Raw genomic sequence first — 21446 nt, forward strand, 5'->3', positions numbered from 1 at the left:
TACCCAAGGGTGCCGCCGCTGGCCGGGTAGTATGTTTAGTTTATTGGTTAGTAGTGCACCCCAAGCATTCCAGGGTGCCCCGGCACCCACCCCGGGTGCCCCAGGGCCCGGCTCGCTTGGCCGGCCACTCTCTGCTTTTCATCCTAAACCTATTTCCTGGGAAGGCCTGGGGGGGAGATGACAGCATGTGCCCCAAAACCGGGGTATTTTCACAGAAAACGCCGGTGCAGTGGAGGGGCAGCGCTCGGGCCAGGGCTTCCAGCCCACACTTAGGGGACGGTGCATCCGGGGAGCTGGGGGGCAGGAGGGAGCCCCTGTTTAGGCCGCCTCTGTGCATGTGTGCGCTTGGGCGAGGTTGTGTGCCAGTGCATGCCCTGCTCCACGCGTGGGGGGGTGTGCCACAGCAGGCAGGCACGGTGCTCTTCGACACGCGTGTGCACGGGCAGTCGCTGGCGTGTCGTGCGTGTGCTCCCGTGTGCTCCTGCACGCTCTGAGCACACTCAGCTGCACACATTGTGCACAAACACCTTTCCATGCGTGCCAGGCGCACTCGGTGGCTGCTCCGTGAGTGCTGCATACACCCTTCTCTCCTCACGCTCTTTGCACACTTGCTGCATTCTCCATGCAAATCCCGCGTGCATGCTCTCTCCACGTGCTCCATGTGCACTCTGCACAGGCTCTCTCTGCACACTCGTGGTCTCTGTGTGCTCTGTGCACGCTCAGAGAACATGCCCAGTGTTGGCATGCCCGGAAATGCCGTGCGTGGTCTTACCTGCACACCCCGTGCACACTCCGCTCACACTTGGTGCAGTCTTAGCTGCACGCTCCGTGTGTGTTCTCTGCATGTGCTCCATACACTCTCTTGCATGCTCTGGGCATCCTCTCCCTGCACACTGTGTGCACACTCGCTGCCCACCCTCGTGCCTGCCCCCGTGCACCCCCTGTGTGCGCTCTGTGTGCTCTCCTGCGCGCTCCATGCACGCTCTCTCCGTGCTCTGCCTGCACGCTCTCTCTGCACGCTCCGTGCACACCCTCCCTCGTGCTCTCTCTGTGCACTGCTCGCATGTTCTCTCTGCACACGCGTGTGCTTCCTGCTCGCTCCCTGCACACTCATCCCGGCGAGAAAGCCATTAAAGCGACGCCCCAGGAAGACGGGGGACGGAAGAGGGGAGCTCCAGGTGGGATCAATAGGAAATTAGTGACTTTACGCCGAGTGGAATGATGCCCGGTGGCGGAAGCGGGGCCGTGCCAGTGTCCCCGCTTGTCGCACGCCGCCGCCGAAGCGCGCACAGTCCCCCCGCTCAGGCGCTGATCTCCACGGCGTTGGCCTCCTCCTGCTCCCGGATGACATGGACGCCCGCAGTCCGCAGCAGCCGCGGAGCGCCGCGGGAGCGCGCTGGCGAACCCGGTGGTGACCGGTGGGTCCGCGTGGAGGCGGGCGAGCGGGCTGGCGAGCGATGGTAACGACGAGTCGAACGCCCCACCGGCCCCGGCGAGCGACCGGCCGCTGGTACCGGCGAGCTGGTGTAACCCGGTTCAACTGTGCCGCGGGGTTCGGGTGGTGAATCCTCCTCTGCCTCCGGTGAGTCCTGCCAAAAGCCAACAATAGATGAGCGTGGGATGTGAGACCCTGTACCGGCACGATACCGGCACTACCGGCTGCTCACCTTATCCTTGAGGATGTACAAGGCCACTGGGTTTTTGCGCTCGTGGTCGCCGCTCCGTGGGATGCCCTCGGCTGTAGGGAAGCAAGGTGTTGCTCACAGTGCCAGCAGCACTGGTGTTCCCCCAACCCGCCACCGCCACGCCAAGGCTGGCACTCACCCTCATGCTTCAGGCGCTCCTCATCCTGCTCGGTGTAGTCGGAGGCCGGTTGCGTCTCCGCTTGTCGCTTCTCCCTGGGAAGGGAGAGGGGATGGGGCAGCACCGGCATCGCGGTGGGGGCAGTGGGGGGGCTGCCTGCGGCTCAGCCAGGGAAGGGCCCATTGCTGTTGGGAGGGAGAGATGGGATGGGGTGGAATGGAAGGAGGTAGAATGGGGTGGGATGGAATAGGACAAGATGGGATGGAGTGAGATGTGAACAGATGGAATAGAATAGAACGCAATCGGAGAGATGGATCAAGGTGGGATGGCATGGGATGGGATGGTGTGGGACAGGACAGACAAGTCACAACAGGATGGGATAATATGGGTCAAGGCAGGATGGGATGGGTCAGGTTGGGATGGGAAGAGATAGCATGGGATGGGACAGAACATATGGGTGAAGGCAGGATGGGATGAGGTGTGATGTGATGGGACAGGACATATGGGTCAAGGCAGGATGGGATGAGGTATGATGTGGTGGAATAGGACAAGATAGGATGGGAGGAGATGAGATGGGACAAAACAGGATGGGACAAGACAGGGTGACCCCCTTTGGCTCCCGCGTTACCCCCAGCCGTACTTCTTGGAGGGTTTCCAGCAGGCGCAAACTGTCACCAGGGTGACGAGAAGGAAGATGCCTCCTGTGGACAGGATGATGTAGAGAGAGCTCCGGCCTGGGGGAGAGGAACGAGGGGGAACAACCCCCCAAAATTTTAGCTGGAAGTATCTGCAAGGGATGAGTAACCCTGGGAGTGCAAGAGGGGGGAATGGTGGCTTACGGTAGACCGTGAGTTTCACAGGGACACTGCGGCCATGGCTGATGGGGTTCTCCACCAGGCAACTGTAGACGTCGTCATCAGCCATGAGGACGCGGGTGATGGTGAGGATCTTCTGGTCGGGGGAGAGGAGCAGGCGGGAGTCGTTGCTCAGTGGCCGCCCATCCTTCAGCCAGGTGTAGGTGGGTTTGGTGCCATTCTCGTGCGAGCAGTTGAGGGTGAAGAACTCGCTGAGCTCCAGCACCGTTGAGGAGGCCACCAGCACTTGTGGCTTCGAGATGGGAACTGTGGGTGAGCAGGGGAACCATGGTAACACCATGTCTCGGGGGACAGTTGGGCCCAGGAGACAGGAAGGGAGACAGCAAAACCCCACCAGGGATATAACTTGGCTGCGTGAGGTGGTTGAAACCCCCAAAACCACTCCTCAGTTGGAGAACCCCCCCCCCCAAAAGTGGTCAGGGAAGACATCCTGTGGAGAACCGAATCTCCATGGGATGTCCTTCCTTCTTGCCCTTACTGTCCACGGTGAGGTTGATGGTCTTCTCGCCGGTGAAGGTGTCATCGGTGATGGACACCTCCACCTCGTAAGCGCCTTCATCAGCCAGCTGCAAGGGGCTGATGAGCAGCGAGCCGTTCTCCAGCACCCGGATGCGGTCGCGGTAGTCGGGCCGTAGGTTGCCGATGATCTCGGTGCCGATGGACTGGACGACGGTGACGGGTTTGTCCCTCTTCAGCTGCCACTTGACCACCGGCTTGTCGGCGCTGGCGCTGGCGTAGCGCACCGACAGCAGCGCCGCCTTGCCCGCTGTGCCGCGGACCAGCGGCGTGGGGCTGGTGATGTTCACTCCTGCCAGCAGACCTTGGGGTGGAGAGACACACCTTGGGGGGTGCTGAGCACGGGGAAAACTGGGGAACTCCCTTCCAGAGCATCCCCAAAATGCCCAACCTGTTTCCGTGACCTTTGCAAAGGGGGGTGGGAGCCCTCCTGAACCCAGATCAACATTGCTTTGGGCATGGGAGGTGGGTCAGTACAACCCCCTGCAAAGATCCATTATCACCACCAAAACTTCATCAGGGGTGGGAGTGGTCCTGCAGTTGGGTCAATGCGACCAACCCTCTGCAAAAATTCCTGTATCACCCCAAAAATGCAGGAGGGAGTGCTCCTGCAGTCAGGTTGATGCAACCCTTAGCAAATATGCACATATCACTGCAAAAAATGCAGGGGGGTGGGAGGTGGCTCGATGCAACCCTTGGCAAAGATTCATCATCACCCCCCCAAAAACTGCATGGGGGGTGAGCCCCCCCCAGTGCCCACATCAATGCTGTGCTTTGCAAAGGTGCCTTAATCCCCCCAGAAATGATGGGGGGAGGATTTTGCATCCCACTGCCACCCCTATTGAATGCTACTGTCCAGACAAAGCCCCCCTCAGATGCAAAACTGCATCCCGGGCGTCAGTGCACGTGCATCGCTCCTCATCACTGGTTTTAAGCCAAAAAAAAAGGCAGAGAAAAAGTGGAAAAACATGGGGTTTGGGGGAGGGGCCTCCCAAAAACATCCTCTCTCCCCGAAATACCTTAGCTCCATCCCTCTCTTGCCATCCCAGGGGTCTCATCTATGAATCCCCCGTCCAGATGCCGTCATCTGACGGCAAACAAACCCCATATTGAAGAGGAGGGGAGAGTGGGAAAACCAGCTGGGGAGGGCGAAGCAGGAGCAAGAAAGGCCTTAAACAAGCCCGAAAAGTCATGGGACCTATTGGTATGCAGCGTCCGTGCGTCCGTCCTCCTCGGGAACGCCACACTTGCCCTGCAAACATGCCCTGACTCGCCGAATTTAGGGCATCCTCCATAGGGAAAACCCAGGCACGGGATCTGGATGTGGCCTTTAGTGCATCCTTACCCTCTGCACACCTCCAAATCACTGCTCTTAAACTGTTTCTTCCCTTTTTTAACCCAATTCCTAATTTTTTCGCCACTCTGGGTAATAAATTTGGGAGTTAATTAATAAATCAGGCAACATTCCCATTTCCTATGGTATCCCTTGGCTTAGGGATGCAGATCTCCCAGACTGTATCGACGGCTTCTGTTGAAAAAAACCCACCAAAAATCCTCATTTGCCAGCTCTTTCACGCCATAAATCCCTATTTCTTTGCAAAAAGCACCACAGCATTTTTGGGGTGCCCTGGCTGCAGTCCTGGTGCTTTTTTAGGGTCTAAATCAAAGCCAGCAATGAACCCAGCTGGTTTTGCTTTGCATCCATCGTCCTCATCCGGGGGGAGTCCTCCCCAGGGCTTCTTTTGGGTCCAGACTTTGGTAAAATGGGGCAAAACTGCTGCAGGTGATTTTCTTTGTTGCCAGACGGGGTGGGATGGGGTGGTTTAGGGCTCATTGAACCCCAAAATGTGAGGATTTAGGGAATAAATGATGGAGGAAACCAGAGTTGCAATGGGATGGGGGAAACCTAGAAATGGGGTGAAAAATGAGATTTTTAGGAAAGCTGAAGAATGGGTAAGAAAATAGATTTGGAGACGCTGAAAAATGAGGAAAAAAGGGGTTTTGGGGAAGACAAAAAGCTGGGGAGAAGCTCGGGGTGGGGGCGGTGCCAAATTCACCCCCCCTTCAGGACCTGGTTTGCTCCAGAAAGTGTTTTCCCCAGTTTTATTCCCAATTTCACCCCCTTTTTCCTGCCTCCCAAGCAGAGGGTACATTCGACAGCGCAGCAAACCACCTCAACCCCCCTCCACCCCCCCATCAGGTATCGGTATCATCACCCTCCGACCCTCAACCTCCATCTGGATACCCCCAAACCCCATGGAAAAATGGGAAAAGCGTGGAAAAACGGGACGTCTCCCTACCTGCGTGCAGCGCCAGAAGCCAGGTCAGCGGCAGCAAGCAGGGGGGAGCGGGGTGGCCCCGCGGGGCGGCCGGCGCTCCCCACATTTCGGGCAGGCTCGCCCCCCGAACCGCTCCGCTTCCCCACTCCGGGCACGTCCCTCGGAGCTCCCGGCTTGGCGCTTCGCCCGGCTAATTTATTTTTTTCCCTTCTCTCTTTTTTTTTTTTTTTTTTTTTTTTTGTTCTTGCCTTTCTCAATAGAGCCCTGTGTCCCGGCGGCTTTCGCCTCCCCAGCGGCCTCGAGCTGACATTTATTTGAGGAAAAAACACTCAGATTTGCAATTTTCCCCCTGTTACAGACCCCCAGTTCCATGTTTTCCCAGTTCCGGGGGCACACTCGAGGTTGGGGGCATCACCCCATCGAGCCCAAATAAGGTTTGCTGTCCCCTTTGCGGACAATCCAACGAGATTTAGGGCTCTGGACATCCATTAAGTTGGGATTTTCTTTTAGGGGGGCATTTCTCCAAGCTGGACCCCCACCCCAAAGGAGCTCCCCCCCTTTTTTTCTTCTCTTCCCAGGCTCTAAAACGAAGCTGTGGTCACATCCAGGCTTCGTTCCAGCTCCGATGCCAATTAGCACTGGTTTCCCGGGCATCACTGAATAGGGCAGCGGGATGCGGGGCAGGATGCCCGGAGCCACTTCCCACCCCCCCTCTGAGGTCTGCCAAGCTCATCACCCCCATGAGCCACCGCCCGCCCCCGCCTGGAGGCTCCCTGGTCCCCCAAAGGGGTCGAGACCCGTCCCAGAGGGAGGGAGATGCTTTGGGGGAAATTTTGGAGTGGGACACGTTATGGTGGGATGGTACAGGGAGGGCTTGGGGGCTGACTTTTGGGGAGGACATTAGAGGGTGATGCTACAGGGAGGGATTTGGGGGATGATACAGGAAGATGCTTTGAGGGACTTTTGGGGGGACATTAAGGGGAACCGACTCCTGAGGGAGATACTTTGGGGGATATATATATATATATATATATATATATATATATATATAGGGAGATGCTTTGGGGCTTTGGGGAGGGTTGGGGGGGCTGTGTGCAGATGTTCTAAGGGGGTACTTGGGGGGTGGTTCGAGGGTGGTGTGAGGGACACCATACGGATATTTGGGGGGCGATTTTCAGGGTGATTCCCTGTGCGGGGGTGTTCCAGGGATGCCCAGGAGGGTGTTTCGGGGATGCTCTGGGGAGGCATCCCCGCCCAGGCCGCTCCCTCATTCCCTTTTCCAGCGGAGGCGGGACTCGAACCCGCGTCCCCGGGAGCACGGCGGGGCGGGGCCGCGGGCGGGGCCGCGGGGGCGGAAGTGGCGCCGCGATTCAAAGCCCGGTGGAGGCGGAAGCGGCGGTTGGTGCGGACTGGGGGGGTCTGGGGGCTTGCGGGGTCCTGGGGGCGCTATGGGGGATTAAAGTGCGCAGTCCTACTGAGGAGGTTGGGAAGGAATAAGGGAGAGGGCGTCCGAGGCCGTGGGGGGTCAGGGGAGGGATGGGGAGCTGAGGGTGCGGGGGTACAGGGGGCGCGGGTTGGGATGGGGGGGGCAGTGGGGTGGGGGGTAAAGGGGGACTCGGCCACGGAGGACTGGGGGGCCTGGGGAGGCCGGAGCTGAGGGTGGGGTTGGATAACCGGGGGGGGGACAGTGGGGAGAGGGGGTGCGGTAATGGGGGGGTGCACGGGGGGTGTAGGAGGCACTCACCCCGAAGGGCGCAGGGCCTGTGTGTGGGGGGAGCTGCAGGTGGGGTGCCCCGGGGCTGCAGGGCTGGGGGGGGCACTGGAGGTGCCCCGGGGCTGCAGGGCTGTGGGGGCACTGGAGGTGCCCCGGGGCTGCAGGGCTGTGGGGGGCACTGGAGGTGCCCCGGGGCTGCAGGGCTGTGGGGGCACTGGAGGTGCCCCGGGGCTGCAGGGCTGGGGGGGCACTGGGGGTGCCCCGGGGCTGCAGGGCTGTGGGGGCACTGGAGGTGCCCCGGGGCTGCAGGGCTGGGGGGGCACTGGAGGTGCCCCGGGGCTGCAGGGCTGGGGGGGCACTGGAGGTGCGCCGGGGCTGAGGGGATGGGGCAGGGGGCAGGTTGGGGTGCCCGGGGGTTCCACCCTCACCTCCGCTTCCCCCTTCCCTTCCCCAGGTGCCGGGATGATGCCTCCCTCGAAGGAGCGGCCCCAGGGGAGACCCCCGGCGAGGCCCCCGCGGCGGAGCGGGCGGGTGCTGGGCGAGAGGAACCAGAGCGTGGCTCCCGTGGGCGTGTGGGTGGAGAGTGCCCCGGGGCAGCCCGAGCCGAGCCCGGCCTTCGTGAGTGCACCCGAGGCACCATCTGCTGGGGCGTCTCCAACCCCGCAAATGTGCCAGTAAAACCCACAGAACTAAAAGTGGGCTTTTTCACAGCCTGAAGGCGGCCAGGGATGTGGCTTCTGAAAATAGTAATTTATTTTAGTGATTTTTAGTGGGGTCAGAAGCTGCCATGGTGCCTATCAAGTAGCCTGGCCTCCCCCTTCTACAAGCCCACAGCATCTCTCTGAGTCAATTCCCCTCCAATAAACTGGTTTTGGGGCAGAAACGCATCAATTTTAAATATCAGTCAGGTGGGGAACCCAGCCAGTGCTGCTCTTTGCCTTCCCACTCATCCCTGAAGGATGTTGGTGAACTGAGATTTTATTCCATGTTGCTGATTTAAAGAAAATATATATTGAGTGTTTCAGGGTCTGGAGCCAATCTCAGCTGTACCCCATTAGAAACACTTAAGGAAATCTTTATGGATGCTTATCTCAGGGATTTCTGCTTTGAGGGTTATTCTAAGAGGACTAAAAGTGCATTAAATATCAGATGATGAGTTCAGTCCCCTGTAATTAATGTCTGAACGATACAGAAGCTCCTGCCCTTTTGAGATGATTTATTTTTATATTGTAATTTAAATCCTGAAAGGTTGAGATAATATATGGAAATGAATCATCTCCATATTCCACAGAACTTCCATCTTGGTGCTATGAAACTTCTGGGGGAGCTGAACTCTTCCTGAGAGCTTTGGGGTGCCAGGATGCTCCTGGGCCCCCCCCCCCCCGTGGGGCTTCCAGGGGTGGATGAAGCTGCCCAGGGTTATCTGAACATATTTAATACTTTTAATTGATAAGTATTAATGCCTCCTGCATCAGAGTTGCTGCTGAGGTGGGCAGTCGGTGAGGTGGTGTTGGGCTTTTCCCTGGAGCTCTGGCTTGGTTTCTTCCATAACAGTGCAGATTTCTCCCCATCTTGGAGCTTTGTTGGGCTGTGCTGACCCTGCTGTGCTGCTGGGAGCGTTCCAAGTTTATCTTCAGCCTCACCCCTTTCCTCCATCCCTGTAGTCCCTGGTTTCTCTTGCTGTGGTGGCAGCCAGGAGAGGGATGCCATTGGTCTTTAAGCCATGGTGGTGCAGAGTTGCTTGGGAGGACTGCAAGGAATAAAAAATGGGTTTTTTTGGGGTTTTCAGGTCATTGCTGTTAATCTTTCACTTCAGATGGTAAAAATATTCTGGAGCAGTGCTGTGGTCTGTGAACTGCTTCCCTGATGTGCTTCCAGCCTTGCAGAGTATTAACAAGATGGGGGGCTGGCCTGTTCCTTTTGGATCCGGGCTTTGGATATTTGAGCATCCTTTAATAGGAGCAGGAGTTGGGAGCTGCTCCATGAGACTCCTTTTTCTTTCCTTCCAGTTGTGTTGCAGAGAGGCAAGGGCAGAGGTGTGCATGCTCTGCATCTGTCTAATCAGACCCAATCCAGCCTATAATAATCCAATAGACATTGTCCAAACTCTTATTCCACAGATTATGAAACAGAACATGAAATTTGCTCTGCGTGCTGCTTGTCTGCCTGGTCGCTGCAAGTGGGGGAAAAGGGGATGCAAGGATAGAAGCTGCTCTGATGGAGCAAAAACCACGTGGAATCTGCTTCTATCTCTTGCAGGCCTCAGTATTCCAGGTGGAGGAGGAGCTGAAGGAGCAGCAGCGGCAGAAGGCAGCCAACCTGAGGAGGTTCCAGGGCGAGGTGAGGCAGCGGGTGAACCGGCAGGTCAGGATGCGCCGGTGGCAGGAGCTGCAGAAGTCCCACGAAGCGGTAAGCAGGGCTCTGCCAGGAGAAACCCCTCCAAAACCCAGCCTAAACTGGGAAAAATCCTAACACTGGAGCTCAAGTCAAGGTGTTAATGTTTGCCCTGAGGTGGCAAACGGTGTCCTGGCAGGCTGAGTCAGCTGGGTCAGTGTGACACCTTGGCTGGTGCTGAAGGTGCTTGAAGCCTCCCCACAGAAAGGTCACTGACTCCCTCGGGCAGCAGCAGAACAGAATTCCCAGAGCCCTGTGTGGAATTGCCTGGAGTTAAAAAGCATCCAGGCCAGAGCTGGGAATGATGTGAACGTCTCCTGGCTGCGTTTGAAGCTAAACAGCTTTTCTGCTGTCTCTTTTCCAATCCCTTTTCCAAAGCAGCCAAATAGTTTTCAAGCAACACTTTCCTGCTGTCTCCAAATTCCCTTTTCCCCCATGGGCTTGTTTTGGATTATCCCATGAATATATTTAATCCTTTCTACTCTCAAACAAGTGCTGAGAGGACTTGCCAGGATCTGAGTGTGGCTCAAAAGGGAATGCACTGAAATGTCACCGGCTTTGGCTGCCCCTGGGGTGTTTGGGCTGTTTCCATGGCTGAGTGGGGATGTCCTCATGTAACTCCACCAGCTCCAACTGGGAAGCCCGCAAATGCCCTCAGCCCCCAAGAGCCTGATGGTTCTTTGTGCTTTCTCAGCATGGAAAGCCAAAACCTCCATCCCAAGAAATGCCACCTCTGGGTGGTGAAATGTCACCAAGGTTGACGTCCTTCCAGGTGATGGTCGGAGATCCCACGTGGTTTTTCCCCGGCAGGCGGAGCGGGAGAGCTGCTTTGCCGTGCAGTACTGGACCTCCTGGAGGAAGGCGTGCCCGTTCCGGAGCCACCGCCCTCCCATCATCTGTGCTCCCGGTGCTGGCTCCAACCCGGCCCCGTGGGAGGGGACACACGGCGAGCCATTCCAGCAGCAAGCAGCCGAGGTGAGCCGTGCCCCTCCTGCCTTCCCAGCCCCGCTTCAGCACCCTGGGTCCTCGGCGTTTGAATTTGAGAACAGGCAATATATCTTTTTTTCTTTTACGGCACGTCCCTAGTATTCGGGTTTTAGTATTGAATGAGACATTAGCTCCCATTTTCACCCTGAATGTTGCTCCTCAGAGCATCCAGCCGGGTCACAGGTGCCTCCTTCTCGGATGCTGTAGCTGAACTCGTCCATCCGCTCACAGACACAGCCGTGTCCTGACGCAGAGGTGGCACTAGGTGGTGCCAGCTCATTGCAGCTTGTCTCCTGCAGACCAAAGCCTGTGTGCTCACCTAGGAGCTGGAGTTATTCCAGTTGAAGCACTGTGGGGTGGATTCCAGTCGAAGCACCTTAGGGTGGAAAATCACTGCTGGCCACCAAGCAGGAAAGTTGGGGATGTGGCATCTCAGCAGCGTGTTTTAGGAGCAGATGAGTGCTGAGTTCAGCACCTTAGGGCAGCTCTGAAAGACCCCTCCTGTGTGAGGGTGACTGTGTGTTGGGTCGTGCCACCTTGACCGAGCCCCTCGGCTGGAGCAGAGCGATTGGGAGATCTCTGCGTGCAGCTGAGCTTGTGCTGTGCTGTTTCCCTCCCCTCTGGCAGCTCAGCAGGGCCGTGAGGCAGGTGCGGCGCAGGCTGGCGTCCCGCAGGACCGTGGCCCCTGGTGCAGAGCCCCCCGAGCCCCCCGTGCTCCCCAGCGGCTGGAGGCAGGAGGTGAGCGAGGGCTGCCTGGGCAGGGGGGGCAGAAATCGCCTTGCAAACTGTTTGGCTCTAAAAAGTCCAAAGCATAATTCAGGGATGAAATAAGGTGTGCTTTCCTGGCCCACCTCATGGGTAGCTCATGGATTTCGGTGGCTCGAGGACTCTGTTTCTCTGCCCTTGCTGCCTTTCAGAGAAGGCAGCAGGATAAAGTGGGTGAAAACTGTCTCTGAGATAAACTCAGAGACAAGAATTCAAAAAAGGCTTTTAAAGGCTTGTGATCTGAGATTGTGATCTGGGTGTTTGGGAGGCATGTGACGACCAGCTCTCCCCTCAGGTGCCTTTATTTCTTTAACAAACCTCAACAACTCTTTGCCTTGCATCAATCCCTTGTTTTGTGTGGGTGGCAAAGATCTGGAGTGTTTCCCTCACCCGGGGCTGTCTTCTGCTGGAGAATAGTTGGCATGCAGCTGCTTTCCTCGAAGCAGTGCACAGGAGATCAGTCCCACATTTTGCTGTGCTGAATTTCATCCTGCTTTTGCCCTTCCAGTTCTCAAGAACAACTTTGTGTTGCAGCTATTATCCTGCTCTCTATGCCAAGACCTTTCTCAAATGGACATGCTTTGGAGAACACCAGCAGCAGCCCAGCCTGGTGTTTTCTCTTATTGCCTCTGTAGCCAGTTTCCTGCCCATCCTGCAATTCTTCATTCCCATCTCTTTCTCAGGTTCACCAAAGGTGAAGTAGATCTTGGCTGATTATCTAGAAAATACCTTTTATGTGAGGGCTGGTCTGGCTCTTCCTTCTCTGTGTACTCTTGGATTTCTGAGGAAGTCAGTTCTGCAAACAAGACTCGGAGAAACACAGTAATTATGGGCTCAAAAACCTCCTTACCTGTTTCCAGCACCAAACATCCCTCCTGTTTGAGCCCTCAATGCATTCAGTGAGTTCCAGTGATTCATGACTTCACTATTAGTAGCATTAAAGCTTCACATAAATAACAGAGCCACTGCCCAGGGGAGCCAGAGGAGATCCATGGGAGTCCTGGGCAAGTTATCCACAGCAGTGAGAAACACTGGGAGGGATTTGGGACCATCCTCCCATCCCAGCCTCACTGCAGCTACAGTTAATCTACATAAGGAAGTTTAACAGCTTCCCTGGGTGATTTATTCCAGGAGGAATATGTTGATTTATTGGACTGCTCTCTTTTATTACTCCAAGGTAGCCGAGGAGAAAAAAGCTCTAATATTATCTGGATCTGTCTCCCTGTATGAAGGTTTGGTGTGTTCCCACCTAGACAGGACAGCAGTGTGTTCTCTTCAGGTGCAAAAGGCTGCCATGGACATAACCAGGGACTTAACCCCTTGGTCTCTGCTTTTGTCCTCCCTGGATTTCCTTGTGCTGTGTATTCAAGCCCATTTCTTTGGTTTGAACCCAAGGGCTTTCCACCCAATACTTCTGCAACTGCAGGTGGGGTCAGTAGTTTAATCAAGGTGCTTCTTTCTTCTCTCATCCAGGCTGATAATGAAATCATGGAGCAGAGCCCACCTAGCTCTTACCCTATTTCTGTGCAGTGAACTCCTGAGACCAAATCTGGGCTGTGTTTTTAATCAGTCCTGCACCTCCCATGTCAGACTTCCATCAAACAGGTTTTGCTTTACCCCGGTGTTGAATTAGGCCACGTCAAGAACTCAGCTGAACCCCCAGAGTCTTCTGCTCTTTGCCTGAGGCCTCTTCCTTCTATTGTAGGAGAAATTTAGCCCAGCCTGACCTGACTTGCTCTTGACAAATTTATGCTGATTGCTGCTTATCTTGTTTTCTCGGGGCTTACAGGCAGTTTGCAAGGTGATTTCCTCTTGGTTTTCCAAAAGTCACAGTTAAACTCTTCAGGCTAAACCCTTCTATTTAGTGTTTCCTTTTCCCTTCCTTTAAATAAAGAGAGACACTCCATGTGCCCTTTTCCGATAATCCAAACTTCCACAGATTTCAAGGAGCTGTTCCCACCTTGGCTGCCACTCCTGGCAGTGGCCCCTAGGCAGGTCCTGCCTCCTTAAAAACCTCAGCTTCTAGGAGTAACGTGACTTTCTTCCCAATAACAGTACCAGCATTTTTCTCCCTGCTTCTAGCTCAGAGCAAGCCTTTGGCTGAAATGTTTTTTTTCTCCTTCAGCCCTGTTTTCTGCATTTTTCTTCTCATTTTTCCATCTTCCCTCTAAAGTGTTGCATTCCCTGCGATCAGTAATCCATGTTCCTAAAATCATTGTTCTTTCTCTCCCAGAGAGATTTCTTTTCAGGTCAAAAGCATGCAAAGAGTTGATTCCCTGCTTTCTCAAGCAGATACCGACCTGGTAATGACCTGTTTGTTGTTTCAGGTAATCTCCTTCACCAAACCTTTACCTTCAGGGTTTGGTGGACTGCTGTAGCTCCCAAGCATGGCAGCACACAAATTCTGTTCCCCAGTGTCTCATTCCACGAAGTTGGTGGGTTTTTTTCTCACAGTTTCATGTCTTTCAACCGTGAGGGCTCCAGTGCAATCTTCCAAAGAAATAACCCTTGCCCTCTGTTCCCTTGTCCACACCAAAGCAGCTCTTCTATGTCATGTGTCTGTTATGATGGGGTTGATAGGGTAATTCCTGTGCCTATCAAATAATTCCACATGCAGACTGACTCCAGGCTATCCTCTGTCCTTCCTGTAAAGCAGCAGAGCCATCTCAAGGGATTCTTGGCATGACCTGCTCTCCTGCTGATCCATCCTCTCCCTCTGTCACCAGTCCTTCTCTTCCCTTCCCACCATGCTGAATGAAAAAAAAAAACGAAGGGAAAAAAATTTATCCTGGCTCCAAGCTTGCTTCTGGCATTTTGATTCCTTGGTTTGTAGGAAACAATCTGCTGCCTCTCAAAATATTGTGGATTGCCACTGGGGAGCCTGCCCACTTCCCATCTGAAGGAGTACGCTCCCATACTCTGGTGTCACTCCAGAAATCCCAGCTCCTTGCCATTGTGAACCAGTGCCTGGAGAGGTCTTTGCCTTGCTTTCCAGTTACCCCCCCCCACGTCTATCCCGTAGTCACAGGTCACCCTGCCACGTTCCTGTTTCCCAGCCCTGGTGCTGCTGAACACGTGGCGCTGCCAGATCCCATCCGACAGGCAGCACACGACAGGCAGCACACAACAGGCAGCACACGACAGGCAGCACACGTGCCCTCGTGTTAAAGCTGCCCTGAGGGTGTTGGGTTTGCCCTTGGCACCAAAGCAGCCAGATTTGAATTCCATGTTTACACCCATCTCCTCCCTTCTCCAGAAACCAGAGCCTTGCCTGGCAGCCTCAGTGCCCACGGAGGGTGAGGGTGAGGAGGTGCTGCTGGAGGGACACCACGACCTGCCCGCTGAGCTGCAGGAGCGAGGCACAGCCCCGAGTCGCGCCGGGCAGGACGATGATGACTTCTACATCAGAATAGAATTCAAAAAAGTAAGACCCGTTCAGGGTTTGGTCTTAAGAGGTTTGGATCGTTGGGTTTATTTTGGAGTAGAGCAGTTGCTCCCCCAGGCCTGTTTAACTCTTAAGCCTGCTGTTGTCCAAGTGGGCTCGGGAGCAGCGTCGGAGCTCAGTGAAGTCGGCGCTGCTGTTTCTTGCTTTCACGGTGCAGCTGTGGCCTCAAAGGGGTTTGATTCCTGCCTGCCTCGTGACGCGGGTTGGCAGCCGCCCAGCCGAAATCTGAAACCCAGAGGCCGTGCAGTCGCGTGGTGCTTGGAGCCGCGCTCAGCCTGCGCCGGCAGGACCCGGGCCCGCTGCTCGGGGTGGAAGAGATCAAATCGGCCAGAAACCTCCGAGAAAAAGGAGGGGGAGGAAGGAGGAAAGCTTTGTATCAGATGAAGGAGGTGGCTGTGTCAATCCCGGTGCCTCCTGTTGGCAGACACCGCCCTTGGTGGCAGACACTGCCCTTGGTGGGGTCTGCTGAAGGAGCTGATGTTCTTATCGGTCCTCTTTTGTTTCCAGGCAGCTTTTGTTGAGCATCTGGGAGGGGTGGAAATGGTTTGGTCTGATTACCTGGGGCGGTTGGCAAAGGCTTTATGGTTGTGGCAGCCTGTGCCCAGCCTTGGCTGGGGATTAGTCCAGCTTGGAGCAGAAGTACTGGCTGGGCAGAAAGTGAGTGGGGGGAGACAGTGGAGGATAGTGGGGTTTACACTGAGGTTTTGGGAGATGTTGGCTGTGGAATTCCCCTGATGGTTTGTTATTTGTATTATTGTTTTCACACTTCACGAAGTTCATAGTAGAAGTTTGGGGAAGAGAGATGTGAATCCATCTTTAAACTAAACCTCCTACAGGGGATACCTTTAGAGGTGTTTTGGCAAAGCTTTCATGGTCAGACTCCTGCGTGGAGATGGGGCACGTGTCTCCTGTCTGTAGCCAAACTGTACCTGAAATATAGCCCATCTCAGAGATGGGTCACCCTGTTGAGGACTGTAAGGATCACACAGAGGACTTGCCTCCAGTGAAGAGCATTTTGCTGAGGGAAGATGAGAAACTTGACCATGGTGATGCTGATGCTGCTCCCTTATGTTGTCTCTTCCAGGTCTGTGATGGGTTGGTGAAGGACCTGCCCGAGCCTCCCTGGAGGCCACAAGCTGATTACCACCCTTCCCTCCTGCGCTGGGCTGGTGTTGATGAGGAGGAAACCAGGAAGCAGGTCTGTCCAGGGGGGCCAAGCCCTCCTGGTTTTGTCTGAAAGGGATGGGACTGTCAGGAATGCTGATGGCTCAGATAAGAAGCCTCAGAGCAGCCTTGACGTATGAAACCCCTGCTGGGTTTAGTTTGTCAGCTCAGCCTCATGGTGTCTCAGGTCTTGGGCAAAGCTACCAGGTGATTTTTTTAAGGTCTCTCGTGACTAAGTGGAACTCTTCTGTACTCCTTCTGTAAAATCTAGGATCTGAATCACACCCAAGGGTTGGAGGAGAAATGGGCTCCATTCATTCTGCCTGACAAAAGCCAAGACTTGCTTGCTGTAGTTGCAGGGAGAGAAGGAACTGCCAAAAAAACCAAAACAAAAACCAACAAAAAACCCCTCAAACAAGCCCAACTTTATCTTGTTTGGGTACAAGGCTGGAATATAAAGGTTTCTCTGATTTTGGGATAGTCTCAAGCCTGGCCTGATGCCGAGTGGATGATTTCATGAGGAGGGCTTACAGCCTGTGTCCAGGACACTTTGGCTTGTGCTAATCTGGGTGATGCAGAAGGATGATGTTTGTCTTGGATGCCTAAAGTGAGTGACTTTTATTTTCCTGCTTCCTCCTGCCGTGAAGAGGAACACTTCCCTCTCCTTCTGTCACCTTTTTGCAGCTTACAGTGTAAAACTCTGAACAGTTTGTTTTTTGTTCCTTACAAGTATTTTCCAACCAGCTGATCCCAGATCTGGCTGTGGTTTCTCCATGGTGTGACAACAGCTGAGGCTCCTCAGGCTGCTCCTTCCCCCCACCATTCCCTCTCCCCTTGCTTTTATCTCCTTGGCTCTGATCCACCCAAGATAACTGGTTTTGCAGCAGTCTCCTCTGCCTGGGTTTTTTCCATCCAACTTTCTCCACTGGCAGCCTGGTAATCCCTCCTCCTCTTCCTTTGTCTTTGTCTGTGCTGGGCTCTCCACTGTGTGAGATGGACAAACTTGGCCCAAAAGTTTGATGAAGAAAAATCCATGCCTTCAGCTGTTGCAAGTCATGGAGTTTAAACTAGCTCCGTACCTCCTCTGTGGGAGGGCTTTTGGTGGAGCTTTAGCCAGGAGGTTTCCCTGCCCTTGCTTCTTCAGTGGGATCAGCCAAAGGCCAGACACTAAACCCTCAGTATCCCTATGGGAGTTGTTCCCTGCAGGGCTCCTGGATTTTCCCTAGCAGTGGTTTTGCCACCTCTGTGGTTCTCCTGTGTGTAGCAGATCCAGCTCGGTGTTGCACATTCATTTTTGTGGGGAGATACAGGGTTCCAGTGAGCCATAGGGGAGCACCAGTCCCAAATCCATCCAAACTGAAGTGGGTTGAAGTGGGAACCGGCTCTTTTACCCTCAGGAAGGTGAGAGCTTAGGAATTTATCAGGTGGAAGAGCTTCCATCCGTAGGAAGCTTCAGTGGAGGGATGCTGGCACAAAGCTCTTTGATGCTCCGAGATGACTTGGTTTTTCTCTCCAGTTTCCCAGTCCTGGGCCATGTGCACTCGGAGATGTCCCTTTGAGGGTCTCTCGGAGAAGGAGAGAGGTTCCATCCTCCAGAAATCAAGCTGAGCACTGATACAGCTCGATATTGATCCCAGGCATCCTTCCCAAACGTCCTTCTCCTCCTCTCGGCAGCGGCAGAGCGAGTTCCTGCGGTGCCGCCGCCTCTTCATGGCCATTGAGCGGGAGCGAGTGAAGGACCAGCAGCGGCAGCGAGAGAGGCAGCAGAGAGTTGCCCAGTGAGTCCATGTGGGTGCTGGGGTCACCTCCTCCATCAGGGCAGGGCCTTTTTGGAGGCCAGAAAGGTCTTGTGAACTTGTCTGGTGTGAACCAGGCACCGATCTGACCCCTGGGTGGGATTCACTCAATTGACCCCCCAAGAGAGACCCTTAGGCCCTGTCAAGTCCTTCAGCACTTCTCTACCTCATTTCTGAGTCCTGGTGCAGCTTGTTTAGGAGTTGGGAGCCAAAACATGGGGCTGGGAGAGATGAAACTTCCCAAGCCATGACCCTTGGGAACCCGAGCCTGTGCTTAGAAACTTTAGGGTGAGGTCACACCGTTGTGGTTAAACTGTGCCTATCTCTGGCACTTTTAGTCTCAGACCCTTTACCCTCACAGCTATAAAAACTTATACAGTGTAATAAAACGATTTCCACTCCTTTACACTCAGTACCTGTGTAAAAGTATCAGTTGTGGTGGGGATTTCTCAGCTTCTCACTTGAAGTGGCTCGTTAAGGAGGAGCTCTACAAATTCACACTGAAACAGGAAATATCCTCTAAATGTTGGCTTTTCCCTGGCTTGCTCTCAAGTGAACTGACATAACTCTGACCATCCCAGCTCTTTGTGGGCCGGCTTTGTGGGAGCAGGACAGGTACCTCAGGGCAGGATTTTCATGGCCATTTTTTCGAGGAAAAGCTGCCAGTCTAAATCAGTGCTCCCCCCACCACATCCCTGATGTTCTGATGGCACTTGGGAGCTTTGGAGAGCTTGTCCTGCCCTGCAAGTGCTGGCAAGGCCCCAGGGATTCCCTTGTTAGTGTGATACCTTTTTTATTATTATTTTTTCCCCCAGAGTGTGTGCAGGGAAGAGCTGGGTTTGTAATTACGGGGCGTAAAGCCCCGAGTTGGCCTTTGCCTTGATTTCTGGGGCAGGTTTATGGTGCTGTACTTAAGGCTTTACATTTCATTTGAAAAGCATTTCAGTGAACTTCAACCAGAGAAGTTTGGTTTCAGCACTTTCCTTCTGGATGTAAAGATTTGACCCCCTACATGGAGTAAGATCTGAAATGTCTTGTCTGATGATACTGCCTTCCCCTGGCTTCTCCCCAGCCTTGTTGTGTTTTAATACCTCCTGGCAGCGAGACACGTTGTTGCATTTGGGAATAAAATGGCAGATGCTTTGGTGTAAAGTCCTTGTGCTTTGCAATTGCTGCTTGTTAGGGAAATGTGTGTTGTGTTTGGTGGGAATTCCACAACCCAGGGCTCACTTAAGGGCTGGAGGGCTGTGTAGGTGCAGGGGAGATTGAGGAAATAGAGGGAAACTTGGTTAAAAGTGCATCTTAAAGCCTGTTTTGGAATAAAGGTGGGATCCTTGGAGTGTCTCTGCTGTACCCTGTTATGGTTCCCAGCCCTTGAAGCTGCTTACAGAAGGATCCAAGCTGCCTCATAACCACAATAATGGGAAGTAGGGAAGCTGGCAAGCCAAGATGTTGGTCCTTTCTGGTGGGTATTAAAGAGCCTGGCTATTGTGCTTGGTTTAAGGACAGGAGAGCAACTCTGGGGAACTGCAGGTGACATTTCCCAACAGGAGCACCTGTGGATGTGATGCAGGAGGGAGCTGGAAAGGGAAGTCTACAGTGGTGAGAAGATGAGCAGGCAGGAAGAGTTTAAGGGCAGGAGGGTGTTCACAGGCTGGTGTTGCCTTATGGGGGGACGAATGGAGGCTCAGAAAGCGTTTTTGACCATTTCATGTTTAAAGCCAATATATTTATATGTAATGCTGTGATTAGTGCAGAGTTACTTTTTCCTGCAAAAGCAGCAGTGTCACCCAGATCCCTGTGCCCTGACCTCACAGACAGGGACTGGCTGGGAATGAGGGGTTGGGATGGGGAAACTCCTTCCCTAATGATGTGTGTTCCTGCAGGATTAAGAGGCAGAAGGAGAATCAGCGCCGGGTGGAGGAGCAGAGGATGCGGGACTTGGCTGAGCAGCAAAAACCCTCCCTGGGAGAGGGAGCCTGGGAAGCCCTGGCCCAGCTTCAGCTGGAGGAGAGGAGAGTGAAGGACAGACAGCAGCGGGATAAGGAGCACGCGAGGTAGGGCCGGTGCCCGCTCCCCAGGAGAGCCGGGTGTCGCTGGCAGGAGTGAATGTTTGGTCCCTCCCAGGTACCTGGAAGCTCTGAGAGCCCAAATGAGGGAGAAGATCAAAGCCTGTAACATCGACTTGCCCCCGCTGTGTTCCTGTGGGTCCGAGTTCTGGGATTCCCACCCGGATACCTGCGCCAACAACTGCGTCTTCTACAAAAACCACAAAGGTAGGAGCTCCTGCTTCCAGAGAGGAGGCATCTGGGCCTGGATCTCTGATTTTACAGGGAGAAATCAAACCAGCATAGGTGTTTTCATGCTCCTGGGCCACTATGCAGAGATGCTCTTCCAAATATACTCCAAAGAGGGCAAGTTGGGCTCTCTGAACAAAGTTGGATATTCTGAACAAAGGGCCCTTAAGTGGCATCCTGAACAAAGTACAAACCCCTACAATGTGTTAAGTAATGCAGCTGTGACACAGCCACATGTGCATGGGGACACAGCCATGAGGAAAATGCTGCAAATCATCTTGTTAGGGACACGGAGCCACCTGCCTTAGATGCTGAATCTTCAACTGGGAGGATGCATGAAGGCATGGAAACGGTCTTTGTTAAGTGATTGAGTGCTCTGACCTGGAGCACAGCTTGGGAAAGTACCTGGCTGGGCAACTGGGAGTTATCTGGGAGAGAAAATAGAGAAATTGGGGCTTCATAAAATAATCTTGGCTTGCATACTGCTCTGTACTCAGGAGCGTGCAGAGTGTGCAGGCAGGCGTGTGGAAAACTACAGGCATATAGATTTACCTTAAATCCCAGTTGTTCCCTCTCTGCTCTGTGGTGAAAGGCTGGAGCCAAGCCCAGTGTTGGGCCATAAGTGCAGCTTTCATCCCCTGACACGGTTTCCATGTCCCCTTCCTGCTCAGCTTACAGCCAGGCACTGCACTCCGTGATCTCCTCCTGTGCCCACACGGCCACGCAGCCGCTCCAAGAACTGGCCGCTCTCTGCGCTCGCTCGGGGAAGCGTCTGTGACTGGGGCAGCCCTGTGTCCCCTCCCCATATCCCCGTGACTGGTGTGAGCAGGGAGCAGGGCTGGGCCCTGTCCTGCCTGTCCCTTGTGCCAGGCGCCAGGATGGTGTCACCTTTGCTCTCCTGCTTTGTGTGCCCAGTTTGAGCTGTGCCTCTCCCGGTCTGAACCGGGGATCACTCTGTGACAGGTTTATGAGCAGGCACTTGAATTCAGACACTCAGCTATGGAATAAACTATTTTCAAGGATTGTTTGTCTTTCTTGGAGTGTGAAAGGAGAAATGAGGTGCCAAGGGTCAGTATCTCTTAGGGGAGGGTTTCTTACCTCTTCCCCCACCCTCCTCTCCCTTTCCCTAGGGCTCCTGCCAACCCCTGCTACTTGGATCGCCCTCTAGAGTCAGGTATTTATTCTTAGTTCATTCTTTTCCATGCGAGGACCTCTCTTCCACTAACACCCACCCAGCATCACACCAGACCCCCCCTCCCACAGCCTCTGTTTTGCTCCGGAAAGGAGCATTTTCCTAGTAAGAAAACCCCTGCAGTCCTTTGCAGGGGTGACTGGAGCAGTATGGGTTTTCCCAAAACTGCCTGGGGTGGGGTAACACATGTTCCTGGGCGGAGGTTGCTCCATACCCTGT

At 54.3% G+C, this 21446-nt stretch overlaps 2 protein-coding genes across 3 annotated transcripts; one reads left to right on the forward strand and one right to left on the reverse strand.

Moving 5' to 3' along the window:
- Positions 1-19: 19 nt before the first annotated feature.
- HEPACAM (hepatic and glial cell adhesion molecule) lies at positions 20-5706 on the reverse strand. Of its 2 annotated transcripts, none has more exons than XM_064634612.1 (7): positions 5495-5706; positions 3157-3498; positions 2643-2924; positions 2432-2537; positions 1825-1898; positions 1668-1738; positions 20-1589 (listed from the first exon to the last, which is right to left on the reverse strand). In XM_064634612.1, the coding sequence occupies exons 1-7, from the start codon at positions 5577-5579 to the stop codon at positions 1302-1304; spliced, it is 1248 nt and encodes a 415-aa protein (XP_064490682.1). In that variant the 5' UTR covers positions 5580-5706; the 3' UTR covers positions 20-1301. The 2 variants fall into 2 exon arrangements, with proteins under 2 accessions (XP_064490682.1, XP_064490683.1); XM_064634613.1 differs by having other exon boundaries at positions 2444-2537; positions 5495-5698.
- A 1114-nt stretch (positions 5707-6820) lies between these two features.
- On the forward strand, positions 6821-21057 carry CCDC15 (coiled-coil domain containing 15). Its single transcript, XM_064634642.1, has 11 exons — positions 6821-6875; positions 7642-7805; positions 9447-9596; positions 10392-10556; positions 11196-11306; positions 14590-14757; positions 15863-15976; positions 17617-17720; positions 19625-19795; positions 19866-20014; positions 20707-21057. The coding sequence occupies exons 2-11, from the start codon at positions 7650-7652 to the stop codon at positions 20811-20813; spliced, it is 1395 nt and encodes a 464-aa protein (XP_064490712.1). The 5' UTR covers positions 6821-6875; positions 7642-7649; the 3' UTR covers positions 20814-21057.
- The last annotated feature ends 389 nt before the right edge of the window (positions 21058-21446 follow it).

This window comes from Pseudopipra pipra, chromosome 23, assembly GCF_036250125.1.
Source record: "Pseudopipra pipra isolate bDixPip1 chromosome 23, bDixPip1.hap1, whole genome shotgun sequence".
Taxonomy (NCBI): Eukaryota; Metazoa; Chordata; class Aves; order Passeriformes; family Pipridae; genus Pseudopipra; species Pseudopipra pipra.